Source organism: Ambystoma mexicanum, chromosome 1q (assembly GCF_040938575.1).
Source record: "Ambystoma mexicanum isolate Mex_15411 chromosome 1q, UKY_AmexF1_1, whole genome shotgun sequence".
NCBI classification, from domain to species: Eukaryota; Metazoa; Chordata; class Amphibia; order Caudata; family Ambystomatidae; genus Ambystoma; species Ambystoma mexicanum.
In genome coordinates, this window is record NC_090922.1 from 415,052,433 (window position 1) to 415,078,536 (window position 26,104).

The following is a 26,104-nucleotide window of genomic DNA, read 5'->3' on the forward strand; positions in this document are numbered from 1 at the left end:
AGTTTTACAGGCGTTGAGGCAGAGATCGTTGGAGGTGCACCAGGGCTGGTTGGCAGATAGGCAGTCAGGGATGATGGAGGGTGCAAGAGGATCAGTAGGAAGTTTGAAAAGAGCTGTGTATCATCTGCATAACACTGGACGTTGGAGAGGGAGGAGATGAGGCATGCAAGCAGAAGGAAGTAGGAGAATAGAAGGTGCCCAGGATAATTTGGAAAGAGAGGTCCATTAGGAAGGGTGTCAGCCAGTCCAGTGCCTGTTCCAAGATACCAAGGGTATCGCAGAGCCTTTGTATAAGGATGGAGTGGTTGACTGTATCAAAGGCTGAGGAGAGATCTAGAAGGATGAGGCCAGTTGGGGAGTTGGAGTCCAGAGATGCAAGCAGTTCTTCATGGGTATTCAGAAGAGCATTTTCCGTGCCTCTGAATGCTCGGAATCCGGATTGATGGTCGTTGTGTGAGTTGTGCTAGGGCAATGCCAGCTTCTCCAGCAGCTTACCCAGTGGGTGATGGAAATAGGGCAATAGTTGGCAAGGCAGGTAGGGTCTGCTAAAGGCTTTTTCAGGAGTGGGAGCCCAAGGGAGTGCTTAAGGAAGGAGGGGAAAGATCCAGTGAGAAAAGAGTGATTGCAGAAATCAGTGAGTGTAGGGACAAGATAGCCAATGTTATCCTTGATGGTGCTAGATGAGCAGGGGGAACCCTGTTTAGAAAAGTCCTTCGCGGAGCGCGGAGCGGACAACTCTGGTAACTTGTTCAGGTGTGACAGGGGAGAAGGAGGAGAAGAAGGAAGGAGGAGGGTGAGGGTCCAAGGGAGGCATGAGGGTGTGGGGTGGGTTTTGAGGGTGGGTAGCAAGGGTGTTCAGGATGTCCTGGGTTTTGGTGGTGAAATGTGTGACCAGTGCATTGCACAATGCCTGGGAAGGAGAAGGGGAGGAGGAGACTGCAGAAGGGTTGGCTAGTTCCCTGCAGATCTTGAAGAGTTCAGCCATGTTGTTGGATGCAGAGGAAACCCAAGCCTGTATGTGGACTATTTTCTCGTCACAGATGGATATTCTGTATGGCCTTTGGAGCAGGCGGCATACAGTTTGTCAGAGGATGAGCCTAAGGTATATCACTTCCACTCCTCCACCCTGCACTTATGTTTCAGGGCTGCAAGTTCAGAGTTCTACCAAGTGTTACGCTTAGAGGCAGGTTTCAGGTGGATCCTCATGACTGGGGCACGAATGTCAAGAGTATATGTGATGAACAGGTGGAGGTTGCTGAGAGCAGAGTCAGACCAGAGTCAGAAGAAGGGGGGGGGATGAAGTTGGAAACGAAGGCAGCAGCGGACACTCGTTTTATTGGGCAGATGTTAGTGAACGAGGTTGGTGGGGTTTTTAGGGGGTGGTCAGAGAACCAAAGGGACCCAGGTGGGAGGAGAGGAGCAAATGGTCTGACCAGGAGAGAGGGGGGACTGTAAGGGGGAAATCGAGAGGTCAGACTGTGTCCAGCTCAGTGGGTTGGCCCAGAAGGGAGAAGGGATGGGGAAAGAGAGGTGCAGAGGTCAGTGAAGAGAGTGGATGCAGATACAGAGGAGTCCAGTTGGATGTTGATAATCGCCCAGGAGGAGGAGGTTGGAGGTGGATGAAAGTAAGGAAGAACAGCAATCAGCCCATTCAGAGAGGAACAGGGTGGTGGCTCCAGGAGGCTGGTAAATGGTAGCAATGGTCATATTGGAGATGGGAGGGATAACCAACTTGCAAACCAGGCTCCCAAAGGAAGAGTAGAGCTGGGTTGGTAAGATGGAGGCAGGAACCCACTCAGAGAAGATTAAGGCACCCCCCCCACCCACGCCAGTGCGGGAGGTCAAGGCTCTGATATGATTTTGAAGCCGTCAGGGAGCAGGGAGTTAAAGGCAGTGACTGAGCTACCATTGAACCATGTCACTTTAAGAGCGAGAATGTCGAGGTCAGTGTCTTCAAGAAGTAGACAGATGTCAGTGTAATGTTTGTCTGGCTGAGCGGGCGTTAAGAGTCACCAGATAGAGGAGGTGTCTGCCTTGGATGGTTCTCTGAGGTGGAGTACAGGGGCATAAGCGGCATATGAAGGATAAGGCTCTGATACTTTCCCATCAGATGAACAGGTAAATTCATTTGATGCTCTTGAAACCCAGAGCAGGGCACTTTTTCTAAGACCCAAGCAAGAGAAAATGTGCTGGGTACTGTTCTTCTCGGAAAAAAAGTCACTGGGCACTAACAGAGAAAAAACGATCAAACCCTAACTCCAATTACAGAGGCGTAGCCAGGGTAGGGCCTGAGTGGGCAAGGCCCACCCAGAATCTGTAAATGCCCACTCAGCAGCACTGTGTGGGCATTTACAGATGTTAATGTCGAGGTGATGCCCCAACTACATTAGCATCAGGCCCCACTTGTTAGACAATCCTGTATGGTTCTGTCGATGTCTAATAGCAGCAGTTGCAGGTATTGACACATGAACGTACACCAACACAACACTTCAGGTACGTCCCGATCCTGCGTACTCAGTACATTGCTTTTTATAGACTTTATAACACATTGCAGTCTATGAACACAGCTAAAGAATGTATGACTTCATTTAGGAGGTTTTTTACACCTCTCAATCAACCCGGAGTCTTATATGAAAGGAGTCAAACTCAGAGATCTCCAGAACACTCCCTATACCTTCTGAATCATGCCAGTGCAGCTGTGCACTTCCACACCAATTAAATATGCTATAGCGTTTCGTTTGAAGCTAAGTCAACTTGCACTGGACTGAAATAGTGCTGTATGTGCAGAATTACATAAAGATTTGTGCTGCTATAAGCAAGCGTGTGGATATATTCTCACTTCAGGCTGCCAAAACGGAACTCCATCTTGTCAGCAAGCATATCTATACATTTCCAGATGGATTCCTCTATAGCACAAATAGTCAATTGAAAGATCATAGGACATATCCTAATCTTTCTATCAATGTTCTCTTGTACACTTAACATTTCCTCAACATCTCATTTCATCCTACTGCATTGTTTTCTACAGCACGGATCTATGCGATTAGAGACAATGGAGATCATTACGAGTTTGGAGGTAGCCATGGAGCTATTAGCACCATCGCTGCCTCCAAACCCAGGTCTGGGTCCGGTCTGGCTGAATGGGGATTTAGCGGGACATTCCGACCTATGCGGACCCGGTAAATCCCCATTCAGTAAGCCATTCCCGATTCCCATTTGAGCCCCCATAGGGCTCAGTGGGAATGGGGAAGGCACTAATAACAGGCCCTTAACGGGTCCCGCAAAAAATGGCTGGTCAGACCAGCCGTTCCTGCTGGGACCCACTAAGGGACCTCGGAATAGGGCGGTAAGGGTTTACCGGCACCGGCATCATTACCGGTGACCGTTAACCCTTACCGCCCAACTCGTAATGACCCCCAATGATTTTTTGAAGAAATATTCTTTGAAAGAACATTTTCTCTTAACATTCCCCTCCCCACCACATGTATACACTGTCAAATTGGGCAACTCAAATTCAGACTTTTGGCATTCAGTCTTTTCCTCCTCTATCTTTTTGGGTATTACGGTAGGAATGCAATGCACCACAGCTGCTCACAGTTGTATGATATGGCATTTATAACGCGCCTATACACAAGTGTTGTAGGCAGATGATCATGCATAGTCCATTTAAATTGTTTTTGTTTATGTCACTAACTATTGCACCCACCACTACTTTGGGAATGGGCTGGGATCACCCACTGCATGGGGCCACTTAATAACCGATCCAATGATAAAGCATTCCATATGTATCTACCTGCTCCAGGCTGGAACACGGTAAAGATTGTCTAACAGTGAGCAATAATGCTAAGATATCCAGACCCCAAATAGCACAGCTTAGAGTCTTCCTACCATCATTAAAGCCCACCTACACACTGACGCCCACACTGCAAGCTTCTGGATGTGTTCTTCACACATGGAACTAAGGCAGCAATCCGTTTTCAATGTTGATCCCTTTCTTAAAGTGCAGCCAGGCGGCAGGAGTTTTCGACGAGAGTGCAAACTGCACTGCAATCTACAGTAAGTTTGGGCTTATTTCCCTAAGCTAAAACACTGCTGCTGTGGTACAGCAAACGATAGATCTATGTATTTGCCCTGTATGCCACCCTTAAAAGTGTGTGGGAGAATGATCATTTTGGGAATGAGATCAATTCATGAATAAGGAGGTGTTGCTTGGTCGGGAAAAGACCCGGGGGTACGCTAATGTCGGAACTGGGGGCTAGCTAGCCTTTTGGTCGTAGCTCCTGATATTCTATCCGGGGCTACAACTAAAAGACATGGGGCTGGAGACCCCTTAGCTCCCTCTCCACCCCCAGCAACGCCTCGCGCGCTCATTGGGCGAGTTCCCTTAAATCAAGAAGGAGATTCTGCTTTCAATGAAACATCTTTAACGATGTCCACTTTCTCCTTCAGGCTACAGTCTTTTCCTGGTTGCTGCCCATGAATTTGGCCACGCATTGGGCTTGGAGCACTCAGATGACCCGGGAGCCCTGATGGCGCCAATCTATACATACACCAAAAACTTCAAGCTGTCCCAGGATGACGTGAGCGGAATCCAGGAGCTTTATGGTAAATGCCGCTGCTATCACTTGTCATTGGATATCAGTGTCAGCTTCCATTATTTCACTCCCCTGCGAGTGTGCAGGCAGAGGTGCGCATCCCAGAACTCTACCACAATGATAATGGGTACACCCATCTCACAAGTATCTGTGGACTGATAATTTCAAAATATGGCAATTTATATTTCAATTCAATTGGTTGGTGACTTGTGTTTACTTGCACTCTCTTCGTCCCTGTTTTAATTACATTGGCACTGAGTGCCTTTTTTCACTGTATGTTCCTTCTCACCCTTTTGCCCCTTTTCCATTGTACTTTCTCCATGTGATGATTTTCTCAATCATGAACCCATTTGTTTTTATATCCGGCCACTTCCTCAAATTGTGATTGGCAAATACAAGGCATTCTCACTTCTGGGGCTTGTTTTTCTTGATGATGCTTTTCTTGCATAATTTCCAAAAATGAGTCAACAAGGAAGAGCTAAATACAATCTGCAAATAATTGTTTTATTTCTAATGCTTCTATTTTTTAAAGAAACGGGGTAATTGGCATTATGATCCGAAAAAGTGGTTTACAAGAATATGCACTTTCAAATACATCTGTTGTGATTTGGGAAATAATAAAACGTTTAAAACAGTAGAGACTAGGGGAAATCGAGGATCGGTCCCAGGACCAAGCGACCACCCTGGTAGAGGTCCAGCGCTCAATCAATCTCCTCCAGGATAAATGTGAATTATTAGAGTTTAAACAAGAAGATTTGGGAAATAGGGCCCGATGCAACAACCTGCGCATCCGGTGGGTCCCAACCTCAGTCTCAGATAAAAACCTGGTGAAATACGTGGGGGAGCTATTCCAAGCCCTTCTCCCTGACCTAGAAGAGTCACAACTCCTTCTGGATCGCACACATAGGATCCGTCTGCGCCGCGGAGTGGCGTCAGACGCTTCACCAGATGTCATCACCCGTGTACACTTCTTCAAGACGAAAGAAGCCATTTCATCAATCAGCTGCACTCGTGATTAAATAACCTTTCAGAGCTCCCCCATCCAAATCTACCAAGATTTATCGATCCTCACCCTCCAGAAATGACAAGCTCTCTGACCCCTGGCTGTCTTTCTACCAGCAAATCTGCTACCGATGGCTCTTCCCCACAGCCCTACAGTTCTCCTACAAAGGCACCCAGAGAAGGATTAGCCATTTGGAGGATGCCGAGATGATCATGAAGGCGACATCCCCTGAAGCTCGGTCACCCATGAATCCGGAGAAAGCTACCTCCCAGGGTCACCCATAACTAAGCCAAACTCCTGGTCCAGAGTCCCGAGGTTCAGACGAAAGAAATAGCCCCAACCAGCGGAACCCCATTACCCAGAATAAGCAGAGGAATGCCCCGTCAGTCGGGGCGGCGGGCCCTACCCCACGGCACATGCCCGCTTCCGAGGAACAATCCACCTAAATCCTTGGAAGGCGATACCAGTAATTTTAGCCATGTTGGCTACAAACCAGTTACTGGGCCACGTTGGCCAAGGGGGGTGCTGGACCGACACCCCTGCCCCTCCCTTCAGTTAAATCCTGGAGGCCGGAGCAAAAACTTCAATGGCAGGAGAGCACGCATCTACAGCAAATACGAGATGCCGGCTGACAAGGCTTTACCTCCCGCTCCCCACCCAGACTCAGCGATACCCCCGCCCTGCATCCCAGATCACTCCACCCTGAAATTCGTCTCATTGAATGTCAGAGGACTAAACTCCCCAGCTAAACGCAAGTCAATATTGCAGAAACTCCAGGACGAAAATGCCGCGGTGGCCATGCTGCAAGAAACACATCTATTGCCAGCCGATTTTGGGCGCTTACGCTCCCGCCTCTTCCCGAAACAATCTGGCGCATCCGGAGACTCCAAGAAAGGGGGCACTGCTATTCTCTTCAGGAAAGGGTTGGACCCCCAGATTCTGGACACGAAACTCTGCCCCAAGGGCCGCTTTGTTGCAGTGAAATGTCTTCTACTTGGCGAGCTATACTCCATTGTGTCAATATACGCTCCCTACTCAGCTCAAGCCGCCTTCTACAAGGCCCTATGTGCTACCCTCCCCTCCTTCCTAGGGGGCCAAGTTATCATCGGCGGCAACTTCCACGGGGTCCCTGACCCCACAAAGGATAAATCTCACCCTCCATCATCCGGAGACTTCACCTCAGCGTTAGCACTCCTACAATTATTCAGAACGCTGGAGGTGGTAGACGCATGGAGGGTTCTCCACCCCTCCGAAAAAGACTTTTCATTCTACTCCCACGTCCATAGAACTTTCTCTAGAATCGACCACCTTCTGGTTTCTCCCCAGATTCTTTCATTCACTAACAACGTTAACATAGGCTCACGGATCCTATCGGACCATGGCCCAGTGTCCTTGGAAATCCGGATTCAAGACCCCCCCGCCCGGCACAACGTAGATGGACGCTTTATGACCCAATCCTTAATGAAATGCCACTTAGGGACGCAATCGCAACTACAATCAAGAACTTCTTCCAGGAAAACCCTACAGCAGACACCTCACCCGCCAATACATGGGATGCCATGAAAGCTGTCGTACGGGGGGAATTAATTGCACAAGGAGTAGCCTTCCACAAAGCTAGACGCCAAACCCGCCTAGCCCTCAAAGACGACCTCCAGAGAGCGGAGCAAACTCACAAAGAAAAAGGTTGGTCCCCAAGAACCCAACGAGCCATTCACACGGCACAGAAAAAGATCAAAGCCCACTACGCCGAACATACAGCACACCAAATGGCAAAGGCCAAGCAATTCTACTACGCCAAAAATAATAAAGCGAACAAACTACTGGTAGCCAAATTGGTCAAAGCAAAATGAAACAACACCATTATTGGTCTCCGAGATGCACAAGGCCGAACCCAATACGCAGAACAAGACAAACAACGCCTGGCAGTGGAACATCTGCAATGGGTAATGACCGCCCCACCACAAGACGTGAACGAGCAAAGGGAATACCTACGCAATGCTGCTCTCCCCCGAATCCCGGACTCAGCCCGAGATTGCCTGGATGCACCAATCTCCAATGAAGAGGTAGATGAAGCCATAAAATCACTTAAATCCCGGGCGCCTGGCCCAGATGGCTACACAACTAGGTTCTACAGGGTCTTCAAGCACCAACTACTCACCCCACTGGCACAACTGTTTAACTCCTTCAGAGAGTCTGGTGTTATAACCCCCTCCATGCAAGAGTCAATCACGATCCTTCTCCCCAAACCCGGGGGGATCTGAGATGCCCAGCTTCATACAGACCCATCGCTCTTATCAACATAGATGCCAACAACTACTCTAAGATCCTGGCAACTCGCTTAGCTCACATCCTCCCAGACTTAATCCACGCTGACCAAAATGGCTTCCTGAAGAACCGATCCACGGCTGATAACATCCGCAGAGCCCTGAATCTGGTGGACCTGGCTTCCCGTGACCCACAAGGGATCCTGCTCATGACACTAGACGCAACCAAGGCGTTTGACAAAGTGGATTGGACATTTATGGAACTTACCCTACAGACATTTGGATTTGGGTCGGAATTCCGCACCATGATCCTAGCTAACTAGAAAGCGCCCACGACCCTACTCAGAATCAATGGCAATCTCTCGGCCCCCATTACACTGACCTGCGGAACCAGACAGGGATGCCCACTATCCCCGCTTCTATTCGCCTTGATCGTGGAGCCCTTCGCTCAAAGGGTTAGGCTGAACTCCCTCATTAAAGGTCTCCAGGTAGGCCCCTCACATCATAAACTGGCACTTTATGCGGACGACGTCCTCCTAACCATCACTGACCCCCGCAGCTCCCTGACTCATGCTTTGGCAGAATTAGACATCTATGGAAGGGTCACTGGATTCACCATTAACCTTAACAAATCAGCGGCGCTGGGCATAGGGATCTCATCGAGCGAGCGAGAAGACCTGATCCCAATGTGCCCGATCCAATGGGAAACAAAGGCCATCAACTACCTAGGGGTCCGTATCCCAGCCAAACCATCGGACGTCTACCGCATGAACTTCCCTCCGCTCTTCCAAGAATTGGAAGCCGACCTGAAGCGCTGGGCGTCCCAAGAGATCTCCCTGATGGGCAGGATCACAGCGTGTAAAATGAACCTACTCCCAAGATTCTTGTACGTATGCTCTGCTCTCCTGGTGATGATCCCGACCCTGGCGCTTCGAAACCTGCAGAGGAAAATGCTGCAATTCATCTGGAGGGGGAGGAAAGCCAGAATCCCGAGAGACATGATGATGGGGAATGCAAAACTTGGTGGCCTGGGGGTCCCAGACCTACAGAAATACCAGATAGCAGCTCAACTCGCATGCACTCAGGCATGGCAAACGATCACCAATCGCCCCAGGTGGGTGTCCCCTACGATTCCTCCGCCACATCCCACCGGTGACGAGACGGCAATGGCAAGACCTACTATTAACTACCAGGCATACTATCGCCATATGGGACAAAACGAGGAAGCAAAAGAAGATCCCGAGGGGACTTAACCCCTCATCACTGGTCTTTCTGAACCCAGCCTTTTCTCCTGGCACGGCACCCCAAAATTTCAAAAACTGGACTGCGGGAGGATTGGAGACTGTAGGGCAACTCTTCGAAGGAGGACAACCACTTTCTTTCGAACAATGCAAAGAGACCTTTCACCTCCAAGAACGGGACAGGTTCACATACCACCAACTGCGTCATTGGTGCATCCACCCACAAACACGCCAAGCGTCAACTCACTCTCCCACCCCATAGAACTAACCCTCAAGGACCTTCCAATCCAAGATTTCTGCACTATACAAACTCCTCCAAAAAGACTTTCTAACCTCCAGGTCTCGGTCTATGGCACAATGGGAGGCAGACCTGGGACATCCTATGGAGGACCACACCTGGGGGGACATCTGGACCCGCACCTAATCGGCATCCACTTGTGTCACGAATAGAGAATGTGCCTGCAAAATCCTTGTGCACTGGTACTACCACCTCTAAGATTGCACCACATGAACCACACTGTAGACCCAGCCTGCTGGAGACGATGTGGCCAAGTAGGATCCTTTTTCCACATGTGGTGGACGTGCCCCAAAGTCCAAAGGTTCTGGAAGGAATGCCTGGCGGCCATCACAGAAATTACCCACATTAATCTCCCACTAGAGCCCGAACCTACCCTCCTGGGCGCCCCGGTCCCCAGGATCTATCCACGCACAGGCCCTGAAGCCAAGCTACTAACCCAATGCCTGCTGGCAGGTAGAATCGTGGTGGCCCGCACATGGAAATCGGAGGAGGGCCCACTCCTGCCCCTCTGGTGGGTGAAGCTATGGGATGTACTCATCGCAGAAAAAGTGACAGCGGCTAGAACGGGTCTCCTCCACCGCTTCCGGAACATCTGGAACCCGGTCCTTGAGTTCGACCGAGACTTTCCAGCCCTAACATATAAACCCCAGCTGGCCAAGAGGGTTTTAGAGAGCTGGCCCACCCCACAGGAACAGGACCGAGAAGAAGGGACTTAAAGAGGGGATGAACATCCTTCCATACTAAATGTAGACTTTAAGTGAATGTGTTGTTTTCCTGCCTTGTTAAAAAATAAACACATGTTTAAAAAAATCAGTAGCAGATGGAGGTGTATAATATAGCATAAGAATTATGAGTGAAACAGAGTCACAAGGATGCAGTTACTTTACCAGATCGGAGGCATTATGCAGGAGAACACATACCTGAATAAACTCTATCATCTGGGAAACGATGATGGGATCTAATGAAGCGCTTTAAATAATCCTGGGTGACAAGAGCTCAGGTGTCTTGAACCTGTGGCTCGGGACTGAAGATGTGTTCGACTACGTATCCCATGATCCATTACCGTTGACTATACTCAATAGGGTTGATGGGAGTTGTAACCCCCAATACGCTTCCCCTAGACACGTTTAATAACTTTGATTGAACAGTATCAACAAATTCCCGACCCCACCCCCCTCTCTACTCCCTTCCCCCCTTCCAGTGTCTGGATTAGTCCTCCAGGCTTCCACTTCCTCCATCAGTCACAGCATGCCATCCTAAAGCGTCTATGGTTTCCTTGAGGATTGGGCGGGTCCACTGCCAGTTCACTAGTTCATGTTTTCCCCATTCATCCTTACCCCTCCCACTCTCCCACCCCTACCTGTACTTCTTCACGGCAGTCGTAAATCGTTGTCCTTTGACAGGTCATTTAGCAATTGGGTCCAATGGATCGTTACATCCTCCCTTTCCATCTCTGGGTCCACATTCTGCAAAACTGTCAGTTCCGCCAAACCCCACCTCTGCACATCCTTCCGCCATAGGTTAATCGCCAGGCCTTGTGGCCATTTCCACGCCGGCCCATTCTGTTCCGTATTTTGTGCCTTTTCCCCCCTGGGAGCTTACCCTATAGACAAGTTTCCGGACATTGTTCCAGTCTGGTTCCCAACAACCCATTCACTCCTTTAAGAACCTTGTCCCAATATCCAGCTATTATCCCGCACTCCCATATCATATGCCAAAACCCTGCCCGTGCCAAACCACATCTAGGACATTCATCCTATAGTTCCCTGTTCATTGCCGGAGTACCAATTTAATATTTTACATACGGTGTATGGGGTCACATACGCCCTATGTAAAATATTAAATTGGACCAACTGAAAACGGGCGTTCCTTGATGTCTTCCGGACCAAATCCCAGACCTGCGCCCATTCTTTTCCCAGTATTTGAAGTCCCATGTCCGCCTCCCACTTCTCCTTAACATTCAGCTCCCCCTCTGCATTCCCCTCCCGAAGGTCCTTATAGATCTGTGAAATACGCACCTTACCCCCCGTCTGGTCTCGCAATACTCGGAGCACCGGACACGACTCTGGCTCGCTGGAATTCCTGCCCATATCTCTGCCAATTTACGAACCATTGCCCCATATGCTAGGAAAAGCCCCTGCGGCAGGCCAAACTTCCGGCACCAGTGCTTGCAGGTAAGTAGTTTCCCACCTTCAAAGAGATCCCCCACCGTTTCACATCCCTTCTCCCTGAGCCTCTGTATCCCTACCCTCCCAATCCCCTGACGGAGCTTCTGATCAGCCCCAATGGGAGACTACCCTCATACCGCCCTCCAACCCCCCTGCCACCGACGTACTTCCTCCACGTGTCACGCCCTGCCTCAAACAATACAGTTCTCCCCTTATCTCCAAGTGGGTACCAGAGTAGCTCCACCGGCCTACGAATCAGCGGCAGATTCCCTATCAATCCATTAAGGGTCTCCCCCTTCCCCAGTTGATCCCACACCGGCACTGACTATAATTGTGCCACCACAAAGTATTTTTCATAATTTGGGAGGCCAGGCCCCCTTCCTCTCTAGTTCTCCGCAATATCTCTAAGGACACCCTCCTCCTTCCTGTATCGCAGAGTAGCTCCCTAATCTTGACATCCAACATTTTAAAGAATACTCTTTTTGCCACAAATGGTATATTAGTAGAGAAATAAAGCGACCACGGCAGGATCACCATTTTGCATAGCGCCACCCTGCCCATCAGAGAAAGGGGTAAAACCTTCCAGAATTGGACAGTCTCCTATTTTGGATAATGCCCTCCCTGTGTTGTGTACGAACGTATCATCCATCTCATGGAATACTTGTATCCCCAAATATCGAAATGACTGTCTCCCACTTTATCCCCAGCTCCGGCAGCTCCTCCAGTGGGCATATTTGTTTACTTTTACTACTTTTGCTGTGTCAGTTACTGTGGATCTGAATTACAAAGGGAATCTTTCTGCACTGTTTTGGTGTCATGTTGTCTCTTCTGGATTATCTGTATATGATTGCATGTGTATGTTAGGTTAATTGGTCCATTCATTGGTTATCAAGCGTATTTCATTCTTTCGCCATCTGCACCCCTCTCCCTCACATTTGGTTTTTCTCCGGCTCTACCAGAAATGTTGTCAGGCCTAATACAGTAATCGCCTGTCTGTTTCCATTTCCTTCCCACTCTCCCGCTCCATTCCTTATCTATGTCTTAGCTCTTGCACTATCTGAAATGTCGTCAGGCCGAGTACGATAGTTAATTTCACATCCCTACTGTTCATGGCCTGTAAGAATGACGTTGTATTTTCCCTTGTTCCCTCCCTTGCCTTGAAGCGCTTTGAAACACATTGTGTATAGGCGCTATATAAATAAACTATCATATCATATCATATATATCTCCATGTTTAATGTTTTTTAAAGTATAATAGAGGCCATGTCCTGTTCTCTGGTTCATATAATGAAGCTAAGGGTCTGCGCAAGCAGCAGGAGTTGGTCCGCTTTATGATATGCTTACGGTCGGGAGTACATGCTGAGATTAATATGTACGTCAATTGCTGCATTGAGATGTGAGTAAGGCAATGTAACCTGAAATGGCTTTGGTTTTGCTGCAGTTTGGAGGCTGTTCTTCAATGTGTCACTGTTAGGTAAGATTTTCTTATTAGTGATAATCTTCCTGACCCGTATCAACCCCAGAACCTTTTGCTTGTACTTGGTAACTATTTTACCGTGTCCCTAGATGAGTGGGGATCTTTTTACCCTCTCAACTAGTCTTTTACTTGTTTTATGGATTTCGTTTCTATGTCTCTCCATAGTGTATGGTTGGAGTTATAGTTTCTTACAACTTTTCGGCCTTAGGCTGGGCTTCCCCTTTGGGCTCCCATCTTAATTTGTGTTTAACATACTTGGGTGAATTAATATTCCCAAGGAGTAGAGAGGAATGTTCATCCCCTTTACATTTTGTAAAAGTGAGCCAGCACACCCCACCTTATGTGGAGTGCTGGGGGGATACTTATGTACCTGGTTGTATTAAGTTACAATTGCAAGTTTACTTGAATGGCTGGTGTCAGTGTAAGTACTTTTATGACTTTTAGTCGCTGTTACTCACAAGCTGTTAATTCAGCCTCAGTGATGCACAGAAGGGCCACTTTTTTGCTAAAATGTTTGACTCCTTCATTTTTCACCATTTCTTTTACCCTTGCTGTTTATGAGGTACTCCCCTACCATTCTAGGCAGGAACAGCCTCAGTGGAAGTTTTGTCTTCAACAGGAATCCTTTTGATTCCCCCCAGGCTCCAGAGTGTCTGAGAAGGCAGGAAGGGAGGGAGGAGTCCAAAGCTCTGCAGCCCTTTGTCTTCCACCTTGTCTGAAAGGAACCAACTCCCAGTGGGGTGTTGGCTGTCCTGATTGGACAGCCAGTCTGCCCCTTTCTGTAAAATTCAGGGGGAGATTGCAGAAGTTGTGCTGTAGTTCCTGTTAACTACTCCGAACATAGAAGATGCTGACAAGTTGACCACTGGAGCTGACGAGGAAGAGGAAGAAACGATGGCCGTAGCCATTTCCAGCGACCGGTGAACTTGCTGAGTAACCAGGGCCTGCTATTACCCTTCCTTCCAAGGAACATGAAGATCCTGTAAAGGAAGACCATGATGCAGAGCATAGTGAGACCAACTAGACTCAAGACGTCCTGCATTTTGAGCCATCCCACAACATGCTGCGACCTTGCCAGGCTACAATACCGCACTACCCTGGAACCTCAAGCCATTGCACTAATCACAGTCTTCCAAATTCCGAATCTTGCTAAAATGTTAGGGACAACCTGCTGGACCTCCAGAGACTTGATTTGAGTCCTTGAAGTCCCCTGAGCAGAGTGCTGGACCAGATTAGCAATGAGAGTCCGACCAGCGATATTCAGGTTTCTCCTGGCTTCTGAAAAGGGTGCCAAAACCACAGAACCACATGCAGCCACAAAGAAACCCTTGCCTGGCCTCTTCCACATTGATCCCTGCTGCAAATTTCCTTCCAGTGTCCTGTCTTCAGTCTTCACGACAAGGAATTCATCAACAAGGTGTTTGGCTGAAGTTCCTGAAGGCGTTTTGCTGCAAACTCTTCCTCTGTGCTGAGATGCTGTGTGATTCCTGTAATGTTTTGGGGATGAATCATGTGATTGGGAGCCCTCTCATCCAGTTCGCACAGGCCCATTGCTGAAATCCCTCTAGTGTGTCTTCACTGAAGTCCCTGGACCATAACTAACTCTAAAGTGAACTACTTTGAAGAGACTTATTCAGGAACTCAGGCTTTTCCTGCAACTGAACCCTATCTCACCCTGCCCAGAGCTGGCACCTAGACCACTAGGGTCCCCCTTCTGCCTCTGAGAGAACTCATGCAATATACTAGGGAAGGACTGGATAAGAAAAGGATTATGTCTTGAAAAGTATAACACGTGTTTAAAAGTTGCTCACTTGTGAAAGAGTTGGTTGGTAACTGTCCCTTTAAAATATGAGCAGTTACAACAGTTCTTACTTACTTTGAGTATGTTTTGCACTTCTTAAAAGTATATGTAAGGTTATTTTACTCACCTATGAATTGGGTCCCCTCTCCCGAACAGTAATGCTGTTGGCTTCACCTATTTCTTTCAGAATATAAGTGTAGTGTATACATTTACCAACTGGGTCTTGCTTCCCCTGACCTTCTGTAAAATCTGTATAGAACAAGTCTGCCTTGGGTTTTACTTACCTTGAATAGGCTTGTGCAACTCTTAATAAGTGTATTGTGTTTTTTACTAACCTTGGTCTGACTTGTGCCATCTTAAAATAAGTTAGAGAGTTATTGCTTACCTCAATCTGTGTTAAATTGATCTGAAAAGCAACTGTAATAGTTTATTACAACATTGGATCTTACTCACCTAGTGTAACTGATGGTATGCTGAATGTATTCATAGGTTTATACTGTTATTTATAGGTTTATACTGTTCTATGAATTTGAGTTGCACTATTCAGAGAAGTATCCTGGTAACAGGGTTGGTTTACTGAGTGATTTCTTAACTGATTGTCACTGCACGAATGAGAGCTTCTACTTCCCTTGAATTACTGTAAGTAATCTAAAAGAACTTGTGGATTTACTCACCCTGAATAAGGGCTTTCTGTTCTAAATGTGTATGATTAGGTCTGTCTTGCCTAGAAATACTGTTAATGATTCTTAAGAAGGTCTATGCTTTGGCCTGTGTACCTGAAGCATGGTTTTGTGTTTTAATAATGTGTTCATGATTCTATGACAAAGTACTTACGCACCAAGATTTACCTTAGTCTATTTGTATTTATAATAAACCTGTATTTTATAATACTTCTGGGTGTAAGTATTTCTGTTGAACCATTTGTATGCTACCGGTTCTTTGTACCTTCATGCATCCCTCACTCCCCACTAAAATGAGCCTGGCTGCCCGGTCCGTGCTACGTAATGATCAGGTGTTACAGCCTTATACTCAGAGTGGAGTTTTGTACTGTCTCAGTTGTATGGTTTTACTAAGCTCTTAGTTGCACTTCAGGAGAACTGTCCTAACGGTAACAATGTTTGATTGCAATTGTTTTCCACTTGTGGTACTTTTTAGCACAATACCAGATTTTCATTGACAGAAGATGCTGCACTCGAAGAGACCCTTCTTTAATAATCTCTGACCATGCGACAAACTGTTAAGACCAATATTTTGACTCCATATTCACAACAAAGTTATCAGTAAGTTGTCACATATCCCAGCTTTTTTTCCGATCTTACCACAGGATCGCTGCTCACTATTTTTCTAGGTCTTAGTATAAAACTGTTGAGCAAAAGACTGCCATTATTTAAATGCATATACATCTTCATAATACCATTAAATGTAAAGTTCTGCAGCCTAACTGCTCAGTACCAAATTGTAACTCTCACTCTTACTTTAATGTGGTGAATCTACCGTGGAAGGTGAATATGTGCTTCATATGATACATTTTCCTACTGGATGAACTTACATATAAACCCCTACTGCTGTCATATCATTGCAATCTTTGAACATATTCAACATAGCCGCGAACACTGGTTCCAAGTGATTAATCATCATCATGAAGAAAATAGCCATAACATTTTTCTAATTTAATTTTTCTTCATTTTGTCAACTCGGCCCGAGCCCACTCTTTGGCCAAGGTTGTGACACAATTACATCTATATTTTCAACACAGACTGTAGAAGCTCAACGCATGTGGTTTCCAAGTTGTTCTAGGGGTGAATAGTGTCAGGAAAGTGGAAATCCTCCAAGCCTCTTATAATGATCATTTTCTGAATCACATTCAAAACTGAAAGAGTATTTCATCTTTATGTGCACTTGCCGCTTCATTTTCAAACTGGAAAGTTTTCCAGATTCTAATTGTGTATATACCGTACAGCCGCAGACCACAGCCACGGAAGGTAATGACACATGGATCTTTCTTTGTTTCACTTTCATTGCTTCAATGTGTGGTACCACCTAAAACATTGTTTCAAATATTCCTAAATATATTGTGTGCATCATCAGCAGGTGTGCCTGAAATCTGACCCTGGTGACAATGACAGCAATGCCTCAAAACACTTGTTGTTGACACTATCTTCAGATTCTATGATATTCTTATCTGGGTGTCTCGAGAAGGAGTCAGCATTGCAACTCTTATCCAGGGGTGGACTGGGAATTAAATGAGGCCCTGGAAATATTGTTCAAAGTGGTCCCATATTACACATGTTCAGCAAGCCCACCCTTTTCCTATGGAAAAATTTGAACTGCCACACAAAAGAGGCCCAGGGTGAAGAGGCCTACCTGGAAATTTCTATAGTCCACCAATGCTCTTATCTATTTAGCATTTATAACAACAATGTTCTCTTTACTTGACAGGCTTGTTAAGAGCCTTGCCTTCATCGATCGCTCTGAACTTTTTAAAGTTATGTTCAATGAAGTCAGGTTGCATTTAACATTTTCGAATTCTTTTGGGTGGCATTCAGAAATTGGCATGTAATGTATGCATCTTGTCTGTACAATGTAATGACATCTTGTCTGTACAATGCATCTATGATCCAGTGGGTGGGGGCGAGGGGGTGGGGGGTAGCATTTGTTCATAATGAAGTTCTGACAATAGTTTATTTCCCAGGTGTTGTTGCCCCTTCCTTTCAGTCTTTGTTACAGTTTCACACCCTTCTCTATTTCCTTGCTTCCTATGTATAGGCATCTGTGCTATCATGTCTAATTGAGTGAGGATCCTTCAGAATTCTTCGACCAGAGTGCTGGTTTCATTTTCTAATCTCTGCATCCTCAGTGATTCAACGTCTGGATGAAACAACTGCAGAAGAAACCCACTTATTTCACCACACTATGGATGCCATTTTCATCCCATCTAAACTTCCTTCCGTTTACCATCTTTCAGTTTGCTTGGGCTGACCACCCTGCTTTATTCTTCTCTTTCATCTCTCGCAAACGCACAGATACATATCTCTGAATTTAAAGAGTTATACAGAAATTTGAAAGAGATTAACATTTTCAGCCCCCCTCATTGTTTACGTTGTAGAGACCAGCCAATGCTATACTATCTGATCTTGACATAGGCGTAGGAGCTCTTGGTTACCGGATTTCAGAAGAACTCAACTCTATTGCCCCAAAAAAATCCCAAATCACCAACAGATCTCCTGAACTGAAATGGAGGAGCAATAAAAATAGAGAGTCCAAAATTAAGTAAATAAAACATAAAAGAGTTTACCACTCCCATCAAAAGGGAGACAATCTTAATTTTCGAAAAATGTGTCCTTAGTAGAAGGAAGTTGTGTTTTCAGTCTGTGTGAGCTAACACTGCTCTCATTTCCTCATTGCATGACAATAAGCGAAGGTTGGGTTAAAAAAAGAAAGTTATTTTAATCAGACTTTTTTCTTCTGTCTCTTTCAGGTGGAACTTCCGAAAAACCTGGGCCAGGTCCAAGTCCAACCTTAGGACCAGTCACACCAGAACTTTGTAAAAAGGACATTACATTTGACGCACTGTCACAGATTAGAGGAGAAATATTTCTCTTCAAAGACAGGTAAAGGACAGCATGTAAAATATTTTTCTCTAATGATATAAAGCAACCTTTTGGTAGGGCTCTGAAAATGATGTATAGTATGAAAAAGAGATGTATTTTGTTGAGGAAATGAGAAGCATCATAGGACAGTCCCGCTGAACCTGAAACCAAACAACCTCTCTAACGATCTCTTGTGGGCATCAAATACATATGGTGCAATCTCTGTGGTGAAGAATACCACCTATAACAGTATTTATGCAGCAGCTTTTTCCTTATTCTGTAAACATGAGGATGTTTCATTGTCCACATTTCTTCACATCATGATATAGTTTTCCTCAAATCTCTCTCCCAGGTGTTCATATATTTGAATACTTTTTCTGTCTCCTCTTTATCCATTGTGTTATGGATTAGTGAAACCACTTGTTTATTAGGAGGATCTAACACCATATGTTTCAAATTATGTTGGTGTCCTAGAGACAGACCTCAACCATTTGGTGTCTGAAAGCCAGTGAGACAATTGACTGTATCTAAAGAACGCACCATCAATACAGGAGAGTCTCTGTTCACATACCTCAAACATTAAAAGAAAAAGGCCTGAAACAGCTGCCTGGGTCTAAGAATCTCCCCCACTTCCCATGTTTTAAGGTTCTTTGTTGTTTCATCCCCTGTTTTTTTATTAGTTTTTTGCTGAAACTTATTTACTGAAAAAACTCATCAATTGGTGGGGGTTTCGCCCAAACGCCCCCTCCCCTATTATATACTCCCTATTTCTCACCCCTGTACCCCTTATATCCACTTATCCCCCTCCTCCATATATCTTTCAATTCGTTTTTCGTTGAAACGTTTTTGACAAAAACAAATCGAAAAATATTCTGGCAATGAAACAAATGTATACCATTTTATGAGCCTATTGTGTTCATTCAAGGATGAACTGTGGATTGTTTTGACTAGGGTTAAGAGGCTGTTTCTAGATAAGAGATAGAAAATTCACTTGGCCCACTGTCCATACCAGAATGTTCAGTTTACTAATGTTAACCTATACAAGTCGGGAACCCTCATACCTGAGTTGACTCAAGGTAAATTGCCAATCCAATCATTCCTGGGAGTAGCTGTAAACCATTCTAAGGTAGCCTGTTAGGGAGAAATTAATTTATGTGCTAATTTCCTCCCACCTTAGAGACCCCCACCTCTTTTGCTGGATTTAGGACTTTTTAATTGTAGTTCCTGAATGAGTGGGACCTTTTTCTCACTCCCTCTTGTGTTTTTCCCTGACTACGATTGTATGTTTTCACAGTTTTTGGAGTCTGACAAACTACATAGCATCTGCTTTTTGTATAGTGACACACACCAGTGTCACTGAGAAGTCCCTTGGATTTCTCTTATGGTTTAAATACCCTTTCTTTGGTGCACTACTGTTCCCAAGAATAGTAAGGTGAAATTGATCTTACTTACCTTTTTACTTTGTAGGTCGAGCACACACCATTTTATGTGGCGTGCTGGAGGGTTACCTAGTAGCCCCTTATCCTACATTTTCCAGTAAATTTTTTGTTACTCTCACTAATTTAAATGGCTGATGGCAGTGGTTTATGTTTTAGTACCAGTGTGCTTTTTTACCGCAGGTTAAACCCTCAGCTGCAGTACAGCAACCATGGGTGTCCATTTTGTCAAAATGGCCTCAGTCTTATTTTTTCACCATTTCTGTTTATGAGGTCTTTCTTGGCTTTTACTTTGTAAATTGAGACAGGTTTGAGCCTCTTGTGTATTTTGCCTTTGGTGGGCTTCAGCCCTGAAGCCTACCCCTGGCTCCAGTGTGTCTGGATGGACAGAAAGTGAGGGAGGGTCCTGAAACTCCCCTGGTCATTGTCTCTAGGTGTGCCTGAACGAAACCAGTCCTGATTGGCCAGCTGGCTGTCCGGGAAGGACAGCCACCCTGTTGTCAGGGTTTGACAGCCTAGGCCTGTGAATGAATGAGAATGAGCTTAAAAGACGAGGTTCTTGGGTCTACAGGCAGAGGCAACCACTGGAAGAAACATCTGAAGAAGAAATCATGAAGAGAAGCCTGCGGAAACCTCTTGGACCTCGAAGTGCCCGGTGAAGCCCTGCTGCTGTGCTAACCTTCTTATTTGCATCGACAGAGAAGCTCCGGACAGAAAGACATCTACCCTTGGGCTGGTGGAACCAACTACCCCCGTGACGGATTCCACCGTGGCGTAATCCCTGACTTGCTGTGCCTTTACAGTGCTGCAGAAGACCAATGCCAGGGGCTGAGTGTCCAGGACCAAGTGCAACCTCTTCCGCAGAACAAATCTGGCCAAAATCTCCAGGAGCCTCCTTAGGACTCTCCAGAATCAGGAAATCCCATTCCAGAGTCCCCTCACCAGAGTCCGACGGAGCAAGGAAAGTCCAACCAGGGATATTCGTTTTGCATCAGGGCTGTTTGCAATGCGCTGAAATTGCAAAGAGCCACTGAATCGAAGAATATCTGTAGCTGCCAAAATCCTTTCCAGAGTACTGCTGCAGGAGCCTGACAGACATCCTCCCTCTTGTCCCCACGACTGCAGCCCAGGTGCAAGGGTCTGCTTGGCTGTAGCAAGACGGAATCCAGCTGGACTGCCTTCTTCAAACCAGAGGTGCTTTGGGGGCTTGGGGTACTTACCTTATTGCCCTAAGATGTGTTTTCTCTACTTGAGAAGTGCATTTGCTTACCTGTTCTGAGTTGATTTCAACTCTCCTTGCACAGGCTTAACAGCTTGTGTTAATTGAGTGATCTTTTCTTTAACTATCTGACTTTGTGAAAGACTGTATCCATGAAGTGCTTCTGGCTCCTTGAAGGCACCCTTCTAATCTATTGACTTCGGTATTGCTTGTCCCTTCTTAGGTTGCAATTTATTGAAAGCGTTTACTGCTGGGAAAGGCATACCTACATTTCATTAGAGGTTTCAAACTGTCTTCATGTTATAGAAAGTATGTTCTAACCTTCCGATTTCCTTAACCCTTCCTTCCTGAAACCCAGAGTCTAAAAAGTATATTGGTGTTTAAGATAAATGCAATACTATCCTTGTTATTCAAGTCACTTCAGGGTGTAGGAGAAATGTATTAGCATGTCCAAAGAGTATTCACCAACTTTATTGACTTTGTAAAGTCATTCCAAAGATGGCTTGATTGTTACAAACAATTGCCCTTTTTAAAGAATGCTTAACTAAGACTGATGTGTAAATAAATACATATATTTATAACTGAAACCTTGGAGGTGTGAGTTTTACTTGGTTACTTGTATTGACTGATTTCATCTGTACAGCTCTACAGCTCACCTTTACTCCTCTTGAGATAGGCCTGGCTGCTCAGTCACACTACCAACTTGTGTAGTGCAGACCTATACCAAAAGGTGGTTACCTAATACCAAGTCTTGCGTAGTCTCACACAGTGTGACTGCACCAGTTCTTACCTAACATAGCCCACAAGTGGGGAGCTAACAAATGTTGTTCTATATCAGATAAGGCTAGTCACCCTTTTGCTTTTGATCAGAGAATGATACGCCTTGGAAAACGTGGATGCTTATTTCCCCACACGACAGATATACATCTGTTTTGAATCAATTCAATTTGGTCTTTTAGGATTTTGTCTGGGAGAGCTTGAAATTTAAAAAGCATACAAGGTAGGGTGGTCATTTTCCGGTGCATCATCTTTGCCATCCATGACAACTCCAATGTCACCCTATATATTGCACTCTCCCACCAACATGGACAAGTTCTGGATATAGCCAATGTCATATAAGTGCTCCGATAGGTTCAGTGCCATGGAATTTGGATGATTCTTTTTAAATCCTGTAACTTTTCCAAACACTGCTGTCTCTGTCCTAGATTATATCCTTTAATCCAAATTTAATCTTGAATTTTTTTGTCCCAAGACTCCATAGCCAATATAAATATAAGCAGTGAGAGTTGGCATTGCTGTCTGGTGCCCCACTTCAGATGTATGCAATCTGTGAGACTGCCGTCCATGCTTCCCAGACTTGAGCCCTTGACCTCGTTCCCCCTGGAGTTTTGTTCAAAGTATTCTTTAATTTTCCTTTTGATATTATCGCACAGGAGCAGGTGCCTTAGTAGTTTTTCATTTAGCCTCCACGGGTGTCATTTTATGAGGGTTAACCATGGTATCTCGGGTAAAGCCACAGCAGTGGCATGATTAGATAATATCCACTGTCCAATTTCCATTTCCCGTGTTATATCCTTTGAACCAGAATTGAGCAAAAGGTAATGCAGCCTTGGGTCGGTTTTGTGGATACACAGGAAATGTGAGTCTTTTTTTCTCTTTCTGTGCCATGCAATTCTCTGCAGACATTGCAAAGTTTGATTCATTTACCCATCACCAATCTGCATTGGCATGTTCTACTCATTTGGTATCTGTTGCCAGACCATTCCATGTCAGGGTCCATAACCGCATTAAGATCCCTATTCACAAAGAGCTTCCCTTCCCCGAAATGTGCTCCTTCTAGGCATAACCTTTGAAAAGGACTTGATTGCTATAATTGTAGGCTTCAGTTTCCCCAACAAGCCTTTTACAGCCAGGACCCTGCTTCCCTTGTCTCTATCAATTCCTTGTAATGAAAAAGAAAGCTCAGCATTTAATATCACTACTCTTCTCATCTTAGTAGTACTGGAAGCGAAGAACTGTTGGGTGAACATTTTAGAGCGAAGCTGCCACTCATCCTTTTGCAATAAATGTGTTTCTTGTAATATATCGATTCTTCGCTTCTGATGTCCCAGACTATTTAGATTAGCGGCCCTCTATGCAGGAGAACTTAAAGTTTGGACATTTAGAGTGAGCACTCTCATGGTGACCATTGCAACAGAATTTCTTTACTCTAAATTGTAAGATAAAAATTTCACATTGCAGTCCTTTTTAAGCAAATTGCTCCCCGAGATCAACACTACATCATGTGTTACTTATTGGTGTCTAATCTCTCCACCTTCCCTTCCTCTCCCCCATGCGGAAAGCAGACACCATTCAAATGCATGAAAGTAAAAAATGGAAAAGAAAAACCTCTTGAAGACTCTCATTAACCCCAATGATATTTAAACTTGTCAACTCCTTATTATGAGTAGGCCCACTAAAATATGTGAGGCTAATCCATTTGATAATATGGGATTCAACAAATACATGAACCATTATTGTGGTATCTGTGCAATCCTGCTCTACTCTAGGAGGTGCTTAGCCCCCTCCATCCGCTAAATAGCTTCTAAAATAATTGTACTAGGTGTATATATGTTCAAGGGATCTAGAACTCCCATAAATTGATTCTGGGCCTTCTATCATTTACAAATAGGCTGGTAGCTTAGAGGACCCCAAAACCATTTCTACCATTAACGCTTCAGTTCTGGGTCCTTGATTCCTCAATTCGCCGCTTCTGATTTTTCTTCCTGTGTGGAGACTTTGGGCCTGATTCGAAGAGTGTTTTCCTACGGGATTGCGCCATTATAAAGTGCCTCTGTGAATCAGGCCCTTTATCTTCTTTGTGTGTCTCTCCTCAATTCATTTGTATAGGCCTCTTTTGTTGACTCCTGCATCTGGTATTGCGCTTCTCTTTTGCATAGTTGCGGCCACCAGATCTCAGAAGTCAGATGTTATGACCCTCAAATATAAGGGCTTTACGTTACGCTTGTTATAATGTCTAGAACCAGCCCTTTCCAGTTCAGGCAGACAAAAGTGGATGTTTAAGTTTTGTGACAAGGTCAGTAATCTAAACTTGTAAACTGGGGAGGCGTCTCCCTCCAGCCTGGGGCAGAAGGCCTACCAAGTTTGAAACCAGAGCTGAAAATCAGAACTAGCCCTGCCCCTGAGGGGAAAGGTGGCAGTTGAGTTGCTTGCCTACAGCGCCACTGACCATCACATAATACCTTTCTCACATGATGCTGGTAAGTCTTTCTCAATTGCTTCAGAAAAAGTACATCTACCTGCATCTCCTTCAAGAAGAAGTACTTCCACCAGCTGAACCAAAGTTTCACCGAGTGACCAAGTTCCTGAAAACAGCTGCAAGCAATATTTGGAGGAGAAATCCTTATGTGACTGGAGAAGCAGCAATCAGCAGTGCAGCAAAGAAGAGTCGCTGAGTGAACCAGAAGCAGCGGAGGAACATACACACCTAGCGCTCCCGGGACCCTGTGCTTACTTGGGGAGAGCCTCAAATCGGGTCACCAGTCAACCAATCAAACTGACAGCCAAACAGGAGAGGGGAAGAATAGTAGTGGTGTGGAGAGGGGAGAGTAGTAGGTTCAAGGCAGTGTGGGTTGTTTGGATGAGGTCAAGGGGGGAGAAGGTGGATGAAGAGACAAGGCAGAGGAAGGACAGGGGAGTATGAAGAAGGACTACAGAGAGTGTGTGCAAGGTGAGGTATTGTTTGGTGAGAGAACGTGGTACTTGGGTGCGAGAGTATGTGCAAGGTGAGAATCAGGGAGAGTGAAGGGATGTGAGTGTTAGTGAGTGGAAAGGTGACTGGGCGAGTGAAACGAGGGGGGCTGTGGGAGAAGGTGAGCGTGGAGTGAAGTGGAGAGGGGCGCGTAATAGAGTGGATATGGAGAGTAGTATTGTGGAGAGGGGAAAGCAGCAGAGTGGAAAAAAGAGAGTAGTAGAATGGAGGGTGGAAGTAAGGAGTGTGTGCCGGTGTGTGTTATTTGCTAGTTCTACTCTACTTAATTAATGTTTGCGTGTATGATCTTGGTTTCATTTTTGTTCCTGAAGCTTTCTTAGTGACCTTTTCATATTGAACTTTTTCATGGATCCTTTGGAGAGAGGAAAAATGTGGTGATTGTTTAATATTTGCTAGAGATGTTTAGTGCATCCGAACATGTTTTTTACATTTATTCTACTTTTGATGTGTAAGAAATCATGCATTACATTTCTAATGCGTCGATGTTCTCTTTTTAGAACTAGTCGTATGTGAAATGTTATTCATACCTCTTGTAGATATTGCATCATTGTACTCAGATTGTTTTTATGCAACCACTACCAGTTGTTTTCTGAGTGTTTCCATTGTTGAATTGTTTTTCACTTTGTTCCATAAAAGGAACTTATCTACTCATGGAGTAGTTAAGTTTGTACCACCGCTTGTAGTTCATGGCACTCTATGTAACAGGTATCATTCAATGTTTGCTAGTTTCACTCACGTACATTTAGTATTATTGACCGGTTATTTTCAGTTTTGCTATGTATGTGGAATTTAACGCACCATATTCTCTCTAGACATGTACGTAGAGCATACCTATGTACATTATCTTGTGCGTAATGGAACTGCAGAAGTATTTGGAGACGATACTACAGACACCATGCAGGATGCCATCTGTGGTACAATTAGCACTGCTATATGTGAGGTCATCAACAATATTCTCTACACTGTTAATGGGATTTCATGAATAACACCATGTGTGATGTCCTCAGTGTTGTAATGTGTAATGTATTCGTAGTGCATAGCAGAGGGGGGTGGGGTGGATTTTGGTTGTGTGGATTTCAGCCAGAACCTTATGTTCCATTAACTGAAGGGATACAAAATGCTCAGAGGGTTAGTATGAGAGCTTAGAAGAGGCCACAATGTCCATTAACTTTTCTATAAACACATCCCTTCTATCTTATCAAGTAAATTAAGATTATGCAAAGAAAAAAACAGCAATAAC

The 26,104-nt window shown here is 45.3% G+C and overlaps 1 protein-coding gene across 1 annotated transcript in view; it reads left to right on the forward strand.

Annotated features, from left to right (window-relative positions):
- Positions 1-26,104, forward strand: part of MMP2 (matrix metallopeptidase 2) — a 388,440-nt gene that overhangs the window by 264,864 nt on the left and 97,472 nt on the right. Inside the window, exons 8-9 of the mRNA XM_069639633.1 lie at positions 4,450-4,605; positions 18,326-18,458. Coding sequence (XP_069495734.1) covers positions 4,450-4,605; positions 18,326-18,458 — 289 coding nt within the window. The remainder of the gene's footprint in view (positions 1-4,449; positions 4,606-18,325; positions 18,459-26,104) is intronic.